At 48.7% G+C, this 15826-nt stretch overlaps 1 protein-coding gene across 3 annotated transcripts in view; it reads left to right on the forward strand.

The window, feature by feature from the left end:
• STAP2 (signal transducing adaptor family member 2) overlaps positions 1-15826 on the forward strand; it is a 236553-nt gene that overhangs the window by 128593 nt on the left and 92134 nt on the right. For all 3 annotated transcript variants that reach the window (XM_085638762.1, XM_085638760.1, XM_085638761.1), the window contains exons 6-7: positions 2223-2354; positions 3837-3906. In XM_085638762.1, coding sequence (XP_085494888.1) covers positions 2223-2354; positions 3837-3906 — 202 coding nt within the window. The remainder of the gene's footprint in view (positions 1-2222; positions 2355-3836; positions 3907-15826) is intronic.

A 15826-nucleotide genomic window follows, 5' to 3' on the forward strand; every position in this document is an offset into this window, starting at 1 on the left:
CTGGAGTGGGGGCCATAAACCCACCCTTGATACTAGTCCCTACTGACGGAGCCCAGCCTAGAGCCCTGTGTGGGAAGAAGTCAGAAAAACCATCCTGAGGACCTGGACAGCAGGAACAGGCCTTAGAAACAAGAAAACAGCAAGATCCTGACCTGGAAGCTGGTTTCCCTGAAGTCCGACGTCGAGTAGCCTAAGACCTGGAGCCCGAGGTGGAGAAGCGGCGCTGACTGGAAAAGCAGACGTCGTACCCGGAGCCGCCAGAGGTCGAGAGAGGGCGCCGTCAGAGGTCGTGAGGAATACCAGAGGTCGAGGAGGAAGTCACCCGAGGTCGAGTGAGCGGCGTCATCGGAGGAGTGAAGTCCGCCCTCCGGAGTCGTCGGAGACCGAGGTGAAGGGTAACGGAGGTCGGGAGTGAGGATCGCACTCCGGAGTCGCCGGAACCTGTGAGAATCGTGCCGGAGGTCGGGAGTGGAGGTCGCACTCCGGAGTCGCCGGAAACCTGTGAGGAGCACCGGAGGTCGGGAGTGAGGATCGCACTCCGGAGCCGCCGGAAGTCGACATCGAGGCAAGGCCGGCCGACGTCATCGAAGGCGAGGTCGCCATCGGACCGGAGCCGCCCGAAGTCGACATCGAGTAAGACTGCCCGACGCCATCGAATCGGAGGTCGAGATCGAACCGAGGCCGCTGACATCGAGACCGGAACCGCCTGCCGGCGTCGTCAAAGAACTGACATTGTGCCGAGGCCGCCGACATCGAACCGGAACCGCCTCACGGCATCGATACGACTCCAGCGGCGTCGGAGCATCAGAAAAAGGGCAGTAAGTGGAGTAGAGGGCGCCTAAGGCCCTGTGGAGACCTGAGAGACTGCTCTAAGGGGCTAGGGAGGTGCTGGAACCAACCTGACTGTGCCAGGGGTGAACTGGGACTAAACTAGAGAAGTTGTGTGGAGAGAGAGAGCCAGGTCTCTGGTATTTTCCCCCTTGATCTACCTCAGTTTAGGCCTCAGCCTTGACCAAGCCAGGGAGTAGACACCCCCAAGCCTTCCACATCCCCACAAGCTGTGCCTGGGCCAAATCAGCCCTTAGGAATTCAAAAGTGATCTGAATCCATGAGTGTCACTGTCAGCTTTTAAGTATTTATTAGGGGCACTGTATTTATTGTAGTTAACCTATTTATTGTTCCACTGTATTTATTGGTCCACAATATTTATTGATGCACAATATTTATTGGTTACAGTATTTATTGCCTCAGAATATTTAATTGCCTGTCTGTATTGCACTTTTATTTATGCCTTCAGTATTTATGATCACCCCTATTTATTGAATCATTAAGCCAGTATTTATTTGTCCTGCACTTTCTAAAAAGTTTGTATATTGTGATTGTTATTTATTTTCTCCAATCAGCAACTAAGAGAAAAAGCAGATAAAGTTATTTTCATAATTTTTACGGTGTAGAGTCGTTTTTGGAACGGATGCACGCATGGTTATTGTTTGGGTATGTTGTATGCTTAGCACGGAGCCTGATTCCTGACCACTCGAGCCAAGCTACCACAGAGTGTCCGGGAGACCACCACCACCCCTTCTAGTGTGGGAGTGGTTTTCCAACACACTTCAACTGACCTAAGGTAATCACAGTACTTACATATGTTGTCTGCCTCAGACGAATCCGTTACATGACTACAGCCCTCTCTTGGGTTTCCTCCTAACTGCATCAGAGTTTCTGGTATACACTCTTATATTGCGGGCTGATGAGCCAGGGCCCCTGGTCCCGTTCGGGCGCGGACGAGCGCAGATGGGCTTGCATTTGACGTGGCAGTGGCGCGTCCGCTGTGCACCCGCTGCCCTACCATCTTTAATCCCTAAAGAGTCAACCACTAGAGCGCTGACCCCTATTAGTGACTTTATAGTTGAACTCTATGATCACTAAAGTGCATTACAGTCCCCTTTCAGAGTTTCCTTTCCCAACTACCCCAACAAGATTCTCCAACAAGTTAAGAAGATTCAGGTGTAAATTCATTACATGTTCCATCCACTCTGTTCAGCTGCTTCAGGTATAAGCTCATCACATGTTCTGCTCATTCTGTTCAGCTGCTTCTGGTGTACCCCCATCACATGTTCTACACACTCTGTGCAGCTGCATCTGGTGTAAATTCTTCATATGTTCCACCCACTCAGTTCAGCAGCTTGTGGTGTAAACTCACATTTCCTACCCTCTCATTCCAGCTGCTTCTACAAGGTGTCGCGCATGGAAGCCGAGGAGATGTTGAAAAAACAGCCTGAGTGCGGCAACCTCCTCTTACGCCCAAGGCAGGATGGTAACGGCATTTCTGTCTCCACCTGCCAGAAATTGAATGGGTAAGCGGTTAAATTGAACTTACATTAGTGGGGGATGAATGTGGGACTTGCCATGCTGTTCACCATGGGACATGATGGTGTGGGTTGAAGTAGCCGTGCCCAAGGTGAGGTTGCCTGCCTCCCTAGTAGAGCCCATAGGGTGGGGCCCGGTGTGCCCAGCTCATTGTCACTCTCCTTGATGGGATATAGTTGCTGCCTGCCTGTGTTTATGTTGTGAAAGGAATCCTGTCGTGATCCCTGTTGATGCTGACAATGTCCACACAGAGGGTGAAACCTGCACATGTCCAGGCTTGTGCCCGGGTGTGGTGTAAGATCGGTCAGCACCTTGGGAGTGAAGTGAGGGGATCTGCAGTCTCCTAGCAACAGCTCACTCCCTCTGTGGGGGTTACACAAACCAATATCTGAGAAGTGCTCTAAGAAGTGCTCAAAGTATGGCACGGAACAAGCGTAAAGTCCTGCCAGTTCCTACTGTGTTTGTCTGCCATGACCACACACAGCGACCATATTGTGTGGTGAAGGCTATAATATATTTTCGCATATGGCAAAGTGGGTCAGAGTGAGGCTTTCCAATATGCTGGTGGTTTGAGTGGGGTTGCGTGGTGCTGCCTTTGTCACAGTGATCTGTTTTTGGCCCCAAGGGGAATTCTGCAAAGGTTCTTCTTTTGAGTGGGCTTCTGGCAGGAACAGGTACTAGTGTCTGCCAACAGAATATCACTACCAGCCTGCAAATTCTCCTAGGGGGTTTTATGGGTCATGATGCTTGCCCACGGGTGTCTCTGTGAGTCTTAATATCCTCACTGGGGCAAGAGAGAGGAGGACTCTAAGTATCTCTGTAGGTTCCAAAATCTGTTCGTTCTGGGAGCTCTCTGTGAGCCCGTCTCTCTGCTAGCGATCCCCATGGGCTCTGATGTTCACTTGGAGGTTCTAGGGATATCTGCTGCAGAGGCTTCCCTTTGGACTACATCTGCCTCCAGGAAGTTCTAGCTATGGTCCTCAGATATTGCCCTAGGGGGCTCTGTGGACCTCACTGTCTATCATGAATGCCTCTATGATTCCCGTTGTGGTCTTACGCACTGAGGAAGTAGGGGGATCGGTGGTCTCTAGGCCTGCCTCTTGGGTGTTCCTGTGAACCTGCTGTCCCTCCCTGTAGTCTTCAGTTGTTTCCGATACCTGCCCCTGAAGGAGTGGGAGTTTCAAGATGACCTACCATCTGCTCAGAGGTTTCCTCCAGTGGTCCCGATATGTCCCCTTGTGGTCTTTATTTATAAAAAATAGATAACTTTGGGACCAGCACCATCTCCTGATGAACAGTATTTTGAGTGAATTAATTCACTTCCCTTTGTAATCCTGCAGGCAGGCATAGCATGTTCTTGCTGACTGTGACTAGTGCTTTTGTAACTTGTGGTTCGGTTTCTATAGTTTGAATGTCTTCAATTCTAAAATAGCACTACCCAGATGCAATCCTCTTGCTTTGCGTTTCAGTATGAGTGTGATACGACATTACAGCGTGAGGCAAATCCATGGGATGTACACCATTGAGGTGGACCAGGCGGTAAGATTGTCTCCACATATCCTTCTCTGCCTTTCCCCCTTTGGTTCAAGCCTGTCTTCTCTTTTCTTTCACACTCTTTCACTTGTCTCTTTACTTCTCCACATAAGTTTAACTGTTCTTTCCTTCATAACCCTCTCCCTCCATCTTGACCCCTCTTCCAGTTCTACCCTTTCCACTTTTTTTGTCTTCCTCTATGAGGGCCTTCTCTGCAACCCCCTTCTTACTCTTATGTTTTCCCCCTCTTTCTTTACTCTAACTTCAGGTATTTTGAGTTTTTTGCCCTCAGTTGCCACGTCAGGACAGCACTTTCTGCCATTCAAAATTACTACTTTTCACCTATTCCTAAAAATACTTGAGGATTTTATAACGTTTCTCTACATATTCCAGGACTGGAGTTGGAATACTAAATAAGACCCCTGGAATATTTGGGGGAAAGTTGCTCTTTCCCCAAATATTCTAGGACTGGAGTTAGAAAGGTGATTTTGACCTTCCAGTGCCTGCCACGCCCATTGCTACCTTGAGGACGCAGTTCACACTTTCTCCTTAACTAGGGGAGAGCAATTCTGAAAGCGCTGTGTTACCACACCAGAAATTACAGAGTGCAAGCCCCTTGAGCCCTATTTTAGTGAGTACTTTTCCACACCTGGTAAAGCCAACGGCAGGTTGGATGTCAAGTTAAGGACTGGTGCTCAAAGCAGGTGAAAAATGTCTCCGTAAAGTCTCCAGTATGGGACTCGGTGATCCCAGGTACACGTTATTCCCAGATCTACATGTTATTTCTTATTCCTGAATATTTAATTCATGATGCCTGGAATTAGGGATGGAGATATTGTCCTGGATCAGTATCTCCCGACACAGTATTTCCACTCTTGAAATTCTGGGCGTTTCCTTAAAAAGGGCATGCGTAAATAATTATTTATCTTTGTCTGATCAAAATGTTTTTCCGTGTAGCAAGATAATTTTCATGCTACTAGAATCTCTCACTCGTTGAATATTTGTCGCATAATTTCACGCTGGAAAACGTCGCGCGGTTTTTGTGCGCAGCTTTATATTCTGTTGTGCATTCACGTAGCAAAGGAGAAAAACACTAGATTTTTTTTTTTTTTACTAAGTATACCAAACGGAGAACCATTTTTTAGTATTAACAAAAGATAAATGTGACATAAGCAAAAATCATGCTTTTCACACAGGTGTCCTGCAGCGGAAATATTGCAAACTAAATGATGGTGCAAAGTTTTCCATAGACCGCCTCAAAGGTTGTCAAAAAAATGTAGAGTCGAACTTAGAAAATAATATCATCGTTTTTTTTACAATGCAATAGTTTCCTAGTGCGAGGATAAAATTATAGTTAATACTTATTCATGCAGTTCATAAGTTTGCAAACAATTGGGAGTGGGGAATGAGTGTGGGGGCGAAGGGTTGTCTTAGCAGTTTTGCTGGATACCAGTACATGCCAGACAGGTACTGATAGGGTAATTCACCCATTGTAGAGTGTGTGACTGGAAGTCCTGGGTTCATGTATCAGCAGACCCACCTTGTCTTTCATCGTTGCAATGTCATTAAAAGGAGACTTTAGATCATAGCAATATATGTTTTTACAGTGCTTTGAGGTCCAGGTGTGGGTACTCTTAGGAATTCTTAAATCCCAGAAATATGAGCCCAAAATGAAATCACAAAGCGTAACATAAAATATGGCAATTCAAACTCCTCACACACGCATACAAGGCACTGCACAACACAGGACCAACATCAGGGCCGGACTGGCCATAGCGGTCACCAGGCGTTTTTCAGGTGGGGCCGGTTGTGGACTGGTAGGGGCCGTTTTTGGTACAGAGGCCTGGTTTTGCAGCAATGCTGCAATATCGGCCCTCTGTACCAAAAGCAACAGTGTTTCCCACCATAACAACTCCTCCCCCCACCCCGCGGCTGGTCAGACTTAATTGCCAGGGCTGGTTTGCATTTCCAGTCCCACCCTGACCAACATACATTAACGACCCCCTTCACTTCCACAACCCACCAAACAGCTATGCTCAGCCTCACTCTCACTTGAGCACACCCATCGTATCCGCAGAAGAGGAGGTCTGTTAATCTCCTACATTGCACCCAAGACCTGGAATGACTACACATCAGGGCCTCCTCCTTGCTTCTTGAATTCCGCAAGAAGCATACGACATGGCTCTACAACTAACTCTCGAGGCTGAGGCTGACTCACTGCACCCTCAGGCCCACGCCTGTACACCTGCTTCAACACCTGGATATCCTTCCGGGTGATAAGCTGCACTGTACAAATTTCCACAACATGACAAAGCTTCCCGAACTGTCCACCTGGGAGAACCTCAACTAGCAGGCCTTTATCCATGAAACAAGAAGAATTTGCTGACTACATTTAAAGATGGTTACTAGGTCTCAAGCTTTTTCTGTATGTGATGGAATCCCACCCTTCCGCGTCCCCATTTGGGCTCAATTCAGGATTTTTCCTTTTGTTGGACAAACCACACATTGAATAATTGTGCATGTTTACAGGAAAAATCGATGAAATGTAAATGTAGCAAACTGATAGAGACATTTTGCCGCAGATTCCTTACCTTTGAACTTCCAGGCGTCGGGCTGAATCTGGAAGATTTTTCTGGGCAGTACCCCTGCACACCGGTGGGCAGCGTCAGTCGACTCCGCGTGACGTCGTTGGCATCGTGACGTCTGCGTCTTCAATATTACCGCCATTCCGGGGCGCTGACGTCCGTTCTTTTCTTTCCACGCCATCAGCGCAGATCCGTCGAAGAGAGCTAGTTCCTGTCATTTTTTGACATACTTTTTTCGACTTTTTGTCGATTTGGTCGGTGTGTTAGGAAGTCATGTCGAGTAAGAAGACTTCGGGCTTCAAGCCGTGCGGCTACTGTCACCGCGCTATGTCGGTCACGGACCCCCATTTAGTTTTTCTTTGGTGCCTGGAACGCGACCACGACTCTAAGTCGTGCCCAGACTGCCGGGCCAGGGCGCCGAAGGGTTTAAGAAAGTGGTTCCTAAAGCTTCTCGTGCCCCAGCGTCACCGTGGAGGTCGCCTGATCGGCCTCCATCACGGTCCAGGACTCGGTCGAGAGGTAGGTCCGAGCACCACTCCGGGGAATCAAAATCCTCTTCGTCAAAGTCAGGTAAGAGGCACCACAAGAAACACAAGAACTCGAAGCACTCTTCGACTTCGCCCCACCCATCTTGCAATGCGGCGGAGGAACCTCGGCATTCGAGTCCCCGTTACGTGGAGCTGGTGCCTAGGTCGGTTCCGAGTTTCCGTCCCTTTCCGGGGCCGGGAGCGACCCCCGCCCAGATGAAGGAATTTTTTGACGCCATGTGCGCCATATTTGGGCAGCCTGATCCTGCTGGCGTGCCTTCGGGTCCCGCTGCCTCACAGAACAGAGGGGCCCCATGGTTCCCATGCCGGTGCCACGGACTCCAAGTGGACCCGTTCCCAGGTCTGGACTGAATCCGGTCCACAGCGATCTTCCTCGGCGTTGAGTCTGGCGCTGAGGTTTTAGGCAATGCCGGTGCCGCTTCCCCGATCCTCATTCCTGACGACACGGAGCGGGTCGGTGTCCTCGGACACTGAGACCGGCGCCGACGGAGAGGTACGGCTCCATGCCGTTCACCCTGCCCTATACTGAAGGGTTAGGGATAGAGAAAGAGGCTTGGGAGAGGGAGCAGGATCCCTTAGAAATCCTGCAGCAACATGATCTGGACAGGTACGAGGAACTGGGTGATGCCAGTGGCCTGGACACGTCCCCAGACTCTGGCATGCTTTCTCCTCCTAACCTGGCTATGGAGGAGGGGGCATATTCTGCCATGGTGGTGCGGAGGGCTGCGGAGGTCCTTGACCTGCAGCTTCCGACAGTAGCGGTCAAGAGTAATGTCTTGGCAGAGGTCCTGCAGGCCGGGGTCTCCAGTTCAGAACCCCTACTGTCCTTAATGAGGCCTGAACAGATGTCTTCCTGGGGACTTGGTCCAAACCCAGCACCGGAGCTCCTGTGAACAGGATGATCGCCCGCCTGCGCCGGGCGACCCACTTTTCCTCAACACCCACCCCACCCACCCCCCAAAGCTTGATGGTCCAAGCTTCCACTTCTCGTGGTGCATTCCAGCAAGAAACATTTTTCTTCTACCAGTCTGGCATTGCGGTCGATGAACACCACATGCCTATTGGGACGTTATTCCCATTCCATATGGGATACGGTAGTGCAGGTGCTGTCCAGAGTCTCGGAGGAGGACCAGGCTCTACTCTCCCAAGCTATCTCAGACAAAAGGGACGCAGGTAAGTTCACCATCAGATCTGGCTTGGATATGACGGACTCGCTAGGCAGAGCAATTTCCATCACTGTGGCCGTTCGTCGCCACACCTGGTTGAGACATCTGGTTTTTCAGGGTATATCCAGGCTAACCTCATGGACATGCCCTTTGATGGCTCCTGTTTCTTCAGAGACAAGGCAGATACTGCCCTTGAGCACTTTAAAGACTCGTGGGCCACGGCCAAGTCTTTGGGCCTCCACCTTTTGCTCATTTCGTGGCTCTGGAAGGGGCTACCAGCTGCGCCAACCCTATTTCGGCCAGTAGGACACCCAAGTTCAACCTCTGCAGGGCCGTGGATGCGGCTCACCCCGGCCTCATGGGTCGGGAAACCAGAAGTTGGGCCAAACCACCATCCCCTCCTTCACCGCAAAACCTTCCTAGTCCAGTCCCCTAGGATCATTCTGGGCCAGTCAGTGGCAGAATACACCACTGGCAAAGGTTCCTGGAATGAGTTACGGTGCGAGCTCCTAAATCTTACGATGAAGGTTTAAGCAACACAAAAACACCGGATGTGCTTTGTACTAGGACTAATAGAGCAACTGACAGTGCTCTTCTAAAATAGTAACAACGTGAGAGCTGGTACATGGGCCCTTGGCTTTCACGAGTGATTTCTGTCTCAAAACAGATTAAATCCAGGGAAGTGATTGCAGTTCCATGACGCCCTGGTGAATTTGCCGCAAAGATAAGTAGGCAATGAAACATGTTGGCCATTCATAGATGTGGTTACAGAACATGACCGTGTTTTTAACCTTGGGATGACTCACAGAGCGGAATAAAACAGTTTGAATTATATACGTGGGTCATACCTAATCTTATCTGCAAGACCACACGGGTCTTTCTTCCTATTTTCTCCTTTTGTTGGTTTTGGGCTGCCTAAATAAATCCTCCCTGGTTTACTTTACACAGAATTTTTTCACATCATTTTTTCACACCATTATTTTCATGAGAAAGACATCGATGATGAGAAACTCGTGAGCACACTGGCGAGAACCAGCCAGCAGCTCCTCTGGTGTTGCGCACGTGAGATGCTTTCTCTTTCTCCACACTTTTTCTGGTTTATGTTCTAGGTGGAATCAGTTGCACATGGTTGGTTGCCTTGTTTTAAATATTGAATTTTGTGGCACTAGGGATGTTACTGATAGTTCATGATACGAACTACTGTTGAGGGTACAACAAATGTTTATAGTACCCTGTTAACAATCCCGTTTAATCGGAAATAGTGCTTTGATATCACCAGGTCCTGTATTGTGTATCATTGATTGAGTGGAGGGTGGCCTGGTTGATTTTTCCCTCTTAAACTCCTTTTTCTGAGTATAAAAAAAAGCATTACATCAGACAGGTGAGTGTTGCAAATAGCCCAAAGGGGCTACTCCCTCCACTTCGAGACTCCTCCATCTATGCATCCAATGCACGATCGGCTGGTGGAGGATCACCTTGCTTTTCTCCGCGAGGAAGCAAAACTCTCTTGGCCAAGGGAGCTATAGAAAGGGTTTTCAGGCCCGAAGTAGGCAGTGGTTGCTACTCCCTCTACTTTCTGGTCCCCATGAAGGACGGAGGTCTTTGTCCTATCCTAGACCTCAGAGCCCTCAACTACTTCCTCAAAAAGGAGAAATTCAAGCTGCTCGCCCTTGCTCAGGTCCTGTCTGCCTTGGACCCAGGAGACTGGATAGTAGCGCTAGACTTTCAGGATGCCTACTTTCATATTCCCATCCTGCCTGCCCATCATCTCTACCTGCGGTTTACGGTGGGTCACGAGCACTTTCAATTTGTGGTGCTCCCCTTTGGCCTCACCAGCGCCCCTCAGGTGTTCACAAAGGTGATTGCGGTGGTCGCAGCCCATCTGCGGAGATCAGGGTTTCGAGTCTCCCTATCTCAACGACTGGTTTTTGAAGGCGGGCTCGCCCCAAGCAGGTGTCTCCCACTTCCAGGCTACGGCGAACCTCCTACATTCGCTGGGGTTCACTATCAACGTGCCGAAGTCACACCTACTTCTCTCTCAGACGCTCCTTTTCATTTGAGTGGTTCTGGACACGGTGCAGCTTTGGTCTATACTCCCAACGGTGAGTCCAGGATTTTCAGGCTATGATACAGATGTTTCAGCCTCTATGATGGATTTCGGTGTGAATGACTCTGAGGCTGTTGGGCCTCATGGCCTCCTGTATCCTGCTAGTGACTCATGCACGGTGGCACATGCAGGCCCTGCAGTGGGACATGAAGTTCCAATGGGCGCATCATCGAGGAAATCTCACAGACCTGGTTCAGATTTCAGAGGGCACTGCGAGAGACCTACAGTGGTGGCTAACAGACCACGATTGGTTCAAGGACAGACCCCTCTGCCTTCTCCACCCCGATCTCACAGTAGTGATGGATGCGTCCCTTCTGGGATGGGGTGGCCATCTGGGGGAGGTGGAGATCAGATGAGTCTGGTCTCCAGCGGAAGCCAAGCTCCATATCAATCTTTTGGAGCTTCAAGTGATCCGACTGGCACTGAAAGCCTTTTTGCCGTCAATAAAGGGAAGACTACTACAGGTATTCACAAACAACACTACCGCCATGTGGTACTGCAACAAACAGGGCAGAGTGGGGTCGTGGACTCTTTGCCAAGAGGCCCTGCGTCTCTGGACTTGGCTGGAACACCAGGGCATTTCCCTGCTGGTTCAATGCCTGGCCGGTTCCCTGAACGCCAGTGCGGACGAGCTCAGCTGAAGGTGCGTTGCAGATCACGAATGGCGTCTACATCCGGAGGTAACACAAGGTCTGTTTCAGCAGTGGGGAGATCCTTGGTTAGATATGTTTGCCTCCGAAGAGAATGCTCAATGTCAGTAGTTTTGCGTATTGGCGTTTCCAAGGTGGGTCTCGCTCTGTAACTCTTTTCGTTGTGAGTGGAGCTCAGGCCTCCTATACGCCTTTCCGCTCATACCACTCCTCCCCAGAGTGCTTAAGAAGATCAGGAGCGACCGGGCACCAGTTATTATTGTGGCTCCGGACTGGGCATGGAGAGTTTAGTATCCCGAGCTTCTAGACATGAGCATTGATCCTCCGGTCAGGCTGCCCTTTCGGCAGAATCTTCTGTCGCAGCAGCAGTGGAGGGTTCTCCACCCGAACCTGTCCACTCTCCGCCTCCTCGCGTGGTGATTGAGCGGCGACAGTTGACAGCCTTCGACCTCCCTCCCGAAGTCTGTGAGGTTATTTTGGCAGCCAGCCAGGCGTCCCTCCACAAAATCGGTATATGCCTGCAGATGGAACAGATTTTGTAAATATTGTACAGACCGGTCTATTGACCCATTATCTGCTCCCTTATCTGAAGTCCTTCTGTTTATACTTTCTTTGGCCCAGCAGGGCTCTGCTCTGGGCACATTGAAGGGCTACCTTTTGGCCCTTTCTTCTTTTCTTTGGCTACCCGTTTAGCCCTCTCTTTTCAAATCTCCTCTGGAGCAGGGATTCTTGAAGGGGCTAACCCACTTGTTTCCTCCTTCACCTTTTATTATGCCACAGTGGGACTTTAACTTTATTCTCACCTTTCTGATCCGTGCACCGTTTGAGCCGCTGCATAATTGCCCTCTGCAGTTTCTCACCATCAAGACAGCTTTTTAGGTGGCAATAACCTCTGCCAGGAGAGTAAGTGAACTGCAGGCACTGTCTTCAAAGCCTCCTTACCTGAATGTCTTTCCGGACAAAGTGGTACTCCGGACTAGGGCATCTTTTCTGCCTAAGGTGGTAACACCTGTCCATCTGGGACAGTCGGTTACCCTGCCACCTTCTATGCACCCCCGCACCCTTCCAAGGAAGAGGAGCGTCTCCATCGTCTGTATACAAAAAGAGCGTTATCGTTCTACCTCGATCGAACCAGAGAGTTCCGGGTGGACGACCAACTCTTTATAGGATACGTGGCTGCAAAAAAAGGCTGTGCTGGCCAGAAGAGAACTATATCCAGATGGGCTATCCTCTGTATAAAAATGTGTTATGCCTTAGCGAAGAAGGATCCCCCTGAAGGGCTTAGGGCCCATTCCACCAGGGCAAAAGTGGCCACCACAGCTCTTCAGCGTGGTGCTCCTGTTTCCGATATCAGCCAAGCTGCCACGTGGGCATCTCTGCACATGTTCACCAGACACTCCTGCCTGGATTCCCGGATTCACAGAGAAGGCCTGTTTGGTTGCTCTGTTTTGCAGGATTTTCTGGTCTAAGCCGTTCCGCAGTCCTTCCTCCGGGGTCGATATTGCTTGGGTATCTTTTCAAAGGTAAGGAATCTGCAGCTAGATATCTCTATCAGATGGATAAGTTACTTACCTTCGGTAACGCCTTATCTGGTAGAGATATGATCTAGCCACAGATTCCTTACCAACCCACCCATCCTCCCCGCACTGCGGAGTTGGTTTTAAGTGTCAGGGATATTCCCCTTCAGGGCCCTAGCTGTTAATTTTTTTTAACACACCATGGGCAGTAACTTCATGGCTTCGCGCTTCTGGCGTGGAAAGTCGTGAAAAGTACTGACGTCAGCGCGCCAGAGTGGCGGTTATATTGACGACACAGCGCGCATGCCGACGACGAACACGCCGCCGCCGACGTCATATGGAGTCGACCGACGTCACCTAACGGCGCGCAGGGGTACTGCTAAGAGAAATCTTCCGGATCCAGCCTGACGCCTGGAAGTTCAAAGGTAAGGAATCTCTGTCTAGATCATGTCTCTACCAGATAAGGCGTTACCGAAGATAACTGACTTGTCCATTAGGATGGAGGCATGACATGTGGAAATTTCTACACAAATTTAAAAGTCTGCATGTTATTCCTCATTCTGAGCTGAAAAATTCAGAGAGATAAGGTAATACCGTACCCGATAAATAATGCACTGTGCGTTTTCAAACTTTACCCGGCGTGGAATTTCCACACAGAATAAAGGGCTGATGTTCGAATGGGACCACAAAAGAGCATGGATGAACCCGCTGCCACTCTCAGCATTCAAGCCCTGTAACTGCTAGTGCCAAAGTACAAGGAATGAAACATGCTGAGCAGATGCAACACCCTTCAAGGATGTGAATCAACAGAACCTGATAAATGATACTAATGTGAACATTTCTCACGCACAACCCAGGGCTTGTGTCACATAACCATACAAAAAACTGATGGATGGAATACTTAATTTAATCTCAGCCTCTGGTAATTCTCCAGACGGCTTCCCAATTCATTTTCTGCAATATTTAGTCTACCTGTTCTCCAATGTCCTCACTCTCTTCCCCATTTACAGACATTGTGTGTAGTGAAGAGATACAGTTACTAAGAAATTACTACAATACGGCCTCCTGGCAATGGGTGTTGATGCGCAACCACAAATGGCTCCTACTGGTATCAGCCCTCAGACGCTGAATGCAGGTATGGGAAAGCTTCCCACCAGTCGGGAGCAAATTCCGTTCTGGATAGCACAAAAGCAAGTCAGTTTGAAGTGTTTTTTCCCCATACGACGCCCGCAGGACAAACACAGAATATTAACAATATGCTTGCCAATGGGCATGGCTCCCTCGGTGTAAGATTGTGCCACTTGGGGTACAGTCTTTGCTGCAGTTTACACCAGAACTCATGGTACCCCCTCAATAGCAGTTTTACCTGAGATACTGAAACAAGTACAGAATGAGTGCGGGCAGTACCTGCCCTGGACTTGGGAATGAAGCTGATGGGCAATTTTGCCACGGTATCAACCATTATGTAAAGTAACATAAAGGAGGCAGCAGCATTGGCTATAAACCAACTCCTGAGGGAGTTCACTCCTGCACAGCAGGAATTGCCTAAAATTATCGAAGAAACGTATGCTACGTAGGTAGAGATAATTTAGGAGCCAGACCTGGGGAACCACAGGTTGAGTAATTAGAGTAATTCTGAGAAAGATAACTCTAAACAAGCACCCTATTCTTTTAAGAGGAAATGGGACAATAAACAAAATAAAACACAATCACAGGTGGGTCTCCTGAACAGGAAACCACTGAGAAAAAAATAAAATTTGTGAAACAGTGATAATATTAGAAAGCCTCACAGGTATCAGGGTACTGATACACGTTCCTCTCATTCCTTTCTGGATTCATCCGATACACGCTCGGAGAGAGGTTGACAGTCAGAGCGCAGATCGGTAGAGCGCATGAGGCCAAAAAGGGAAACACATCGCACTTCAGACTACATCCTTAAAGAGGACAAACAAAAGATTCCTAAACCTCAATTCGAAAAGAAGAAGGTAGCCGGGATTTAAATAAGACATGCCCATGCTACTCAGAACTCTGCTTCTGAACGGGGAGTGGGCAGTGACGATGCTGGACAGTGTGGCAGATGTCACAATAGCTCGCCGGAACCTGATGGATTATCTGGTGGTAGTAGCGCTGAATGAGCATATCACAGTGGAAACTGTGTACCACATCGTTTATACAAAATAACGCTCTAAATGGAGGGGGACATACACAAGAACATCAAGGCTTTCTTTTGGGAGAACCTGACATATGGTTACGACATTCTTTTGGCTGAAAAGGATTCGCCACCTGAGTTCGTAATGGAATGCCCTCTGGGAGAAACGGTAATTTTACCTGCTTTCTCTGACCTCGTTCCAGAATCAGTTAAACATTCATATGTGCAGGAGTGGGTGTTAGCTCCTGCACTATGCCACAATCATGTTGGGTGGGTTGATGAGTCACCTCATCACAAGAGCCCATTAAAATTAACTCCTCAACCCCAGAGACAGTACCCAATAAAACATGAAGCTTAAAAATAAGTTAGGGGGGCTTATGGTGGCATTGTGAGCTAGCTAGGCTCTAGGCCAACATATCCTGCGGGTGTTGCCTGGAATCAGTTTAAGCACCTCGCCCAAAGTTTATGTTGTCCAACAAACGCGCAGGTCCTATGGATTAGTGGGAGCTACACGACATGGAGATTTATGTTTGCAGAAGTGTCTCTTAATTTTCACAAATGTGAATTCAAAATGTTTTCCAGAAGTACACCTGGTAACCTGCAATGACACAGTTTTCAATACTTAGTTCTGAAACTCTTTGTGAATTCTTGAAGGTTGTAAATCTGCATCCATGTAAACATGGAGGCATTCAGGCACAGAGTAACAGAGTCAAGTTGCAGACTTCGTTCTCTGTGTCTGTGATTACCTAAGCCATGGCCCTGGCTAGGCTGCCCCATGCCAACAAGAATTCATACTCTTCAAGTCCAAGCACCGCCAGGTAATATTCTGGCCTTAAATCTCACTGTCTTCTGTATAACAAGAGGACACTCATCACGGTGCAATCATTGCCACTTGAATTATGCAATCCTGCACCTGCACTGTCTTCTGCATTATAACAGAAGTACCACACTTGCCATATGTCCACACCCTGCGGCATAATTTGCCCATTTCAAAAGAAAAAATTATTTTTACCTCAAATGGATCAAAAATTACAACAACAATAAAAAAAAGTTCCATGCATGGTGCCAAGCAATGACTCACCCTTTTCAGGCATTTAGTGGGCACCTTTTAAGCACTGATGTCTGTATTTATTTAGTTAAATTGGTAATAAAGCAGTGACTCCTTTGCTCAGACAGTATTAATTTGCATTAAAATGACAAAATA

Source organism: Triturus cristatus, chromosome 12 (assembly GCF_964204655.1).
Source record: "Triturus cristatus chromosome 12, aTriCri1.1, whole genome shotgun sequence".
NCBI lineage: Eukaryota > Metazoa > Chordata > Amphibia > Caudata > Salamandridae > Triturus > Triturus cristatus.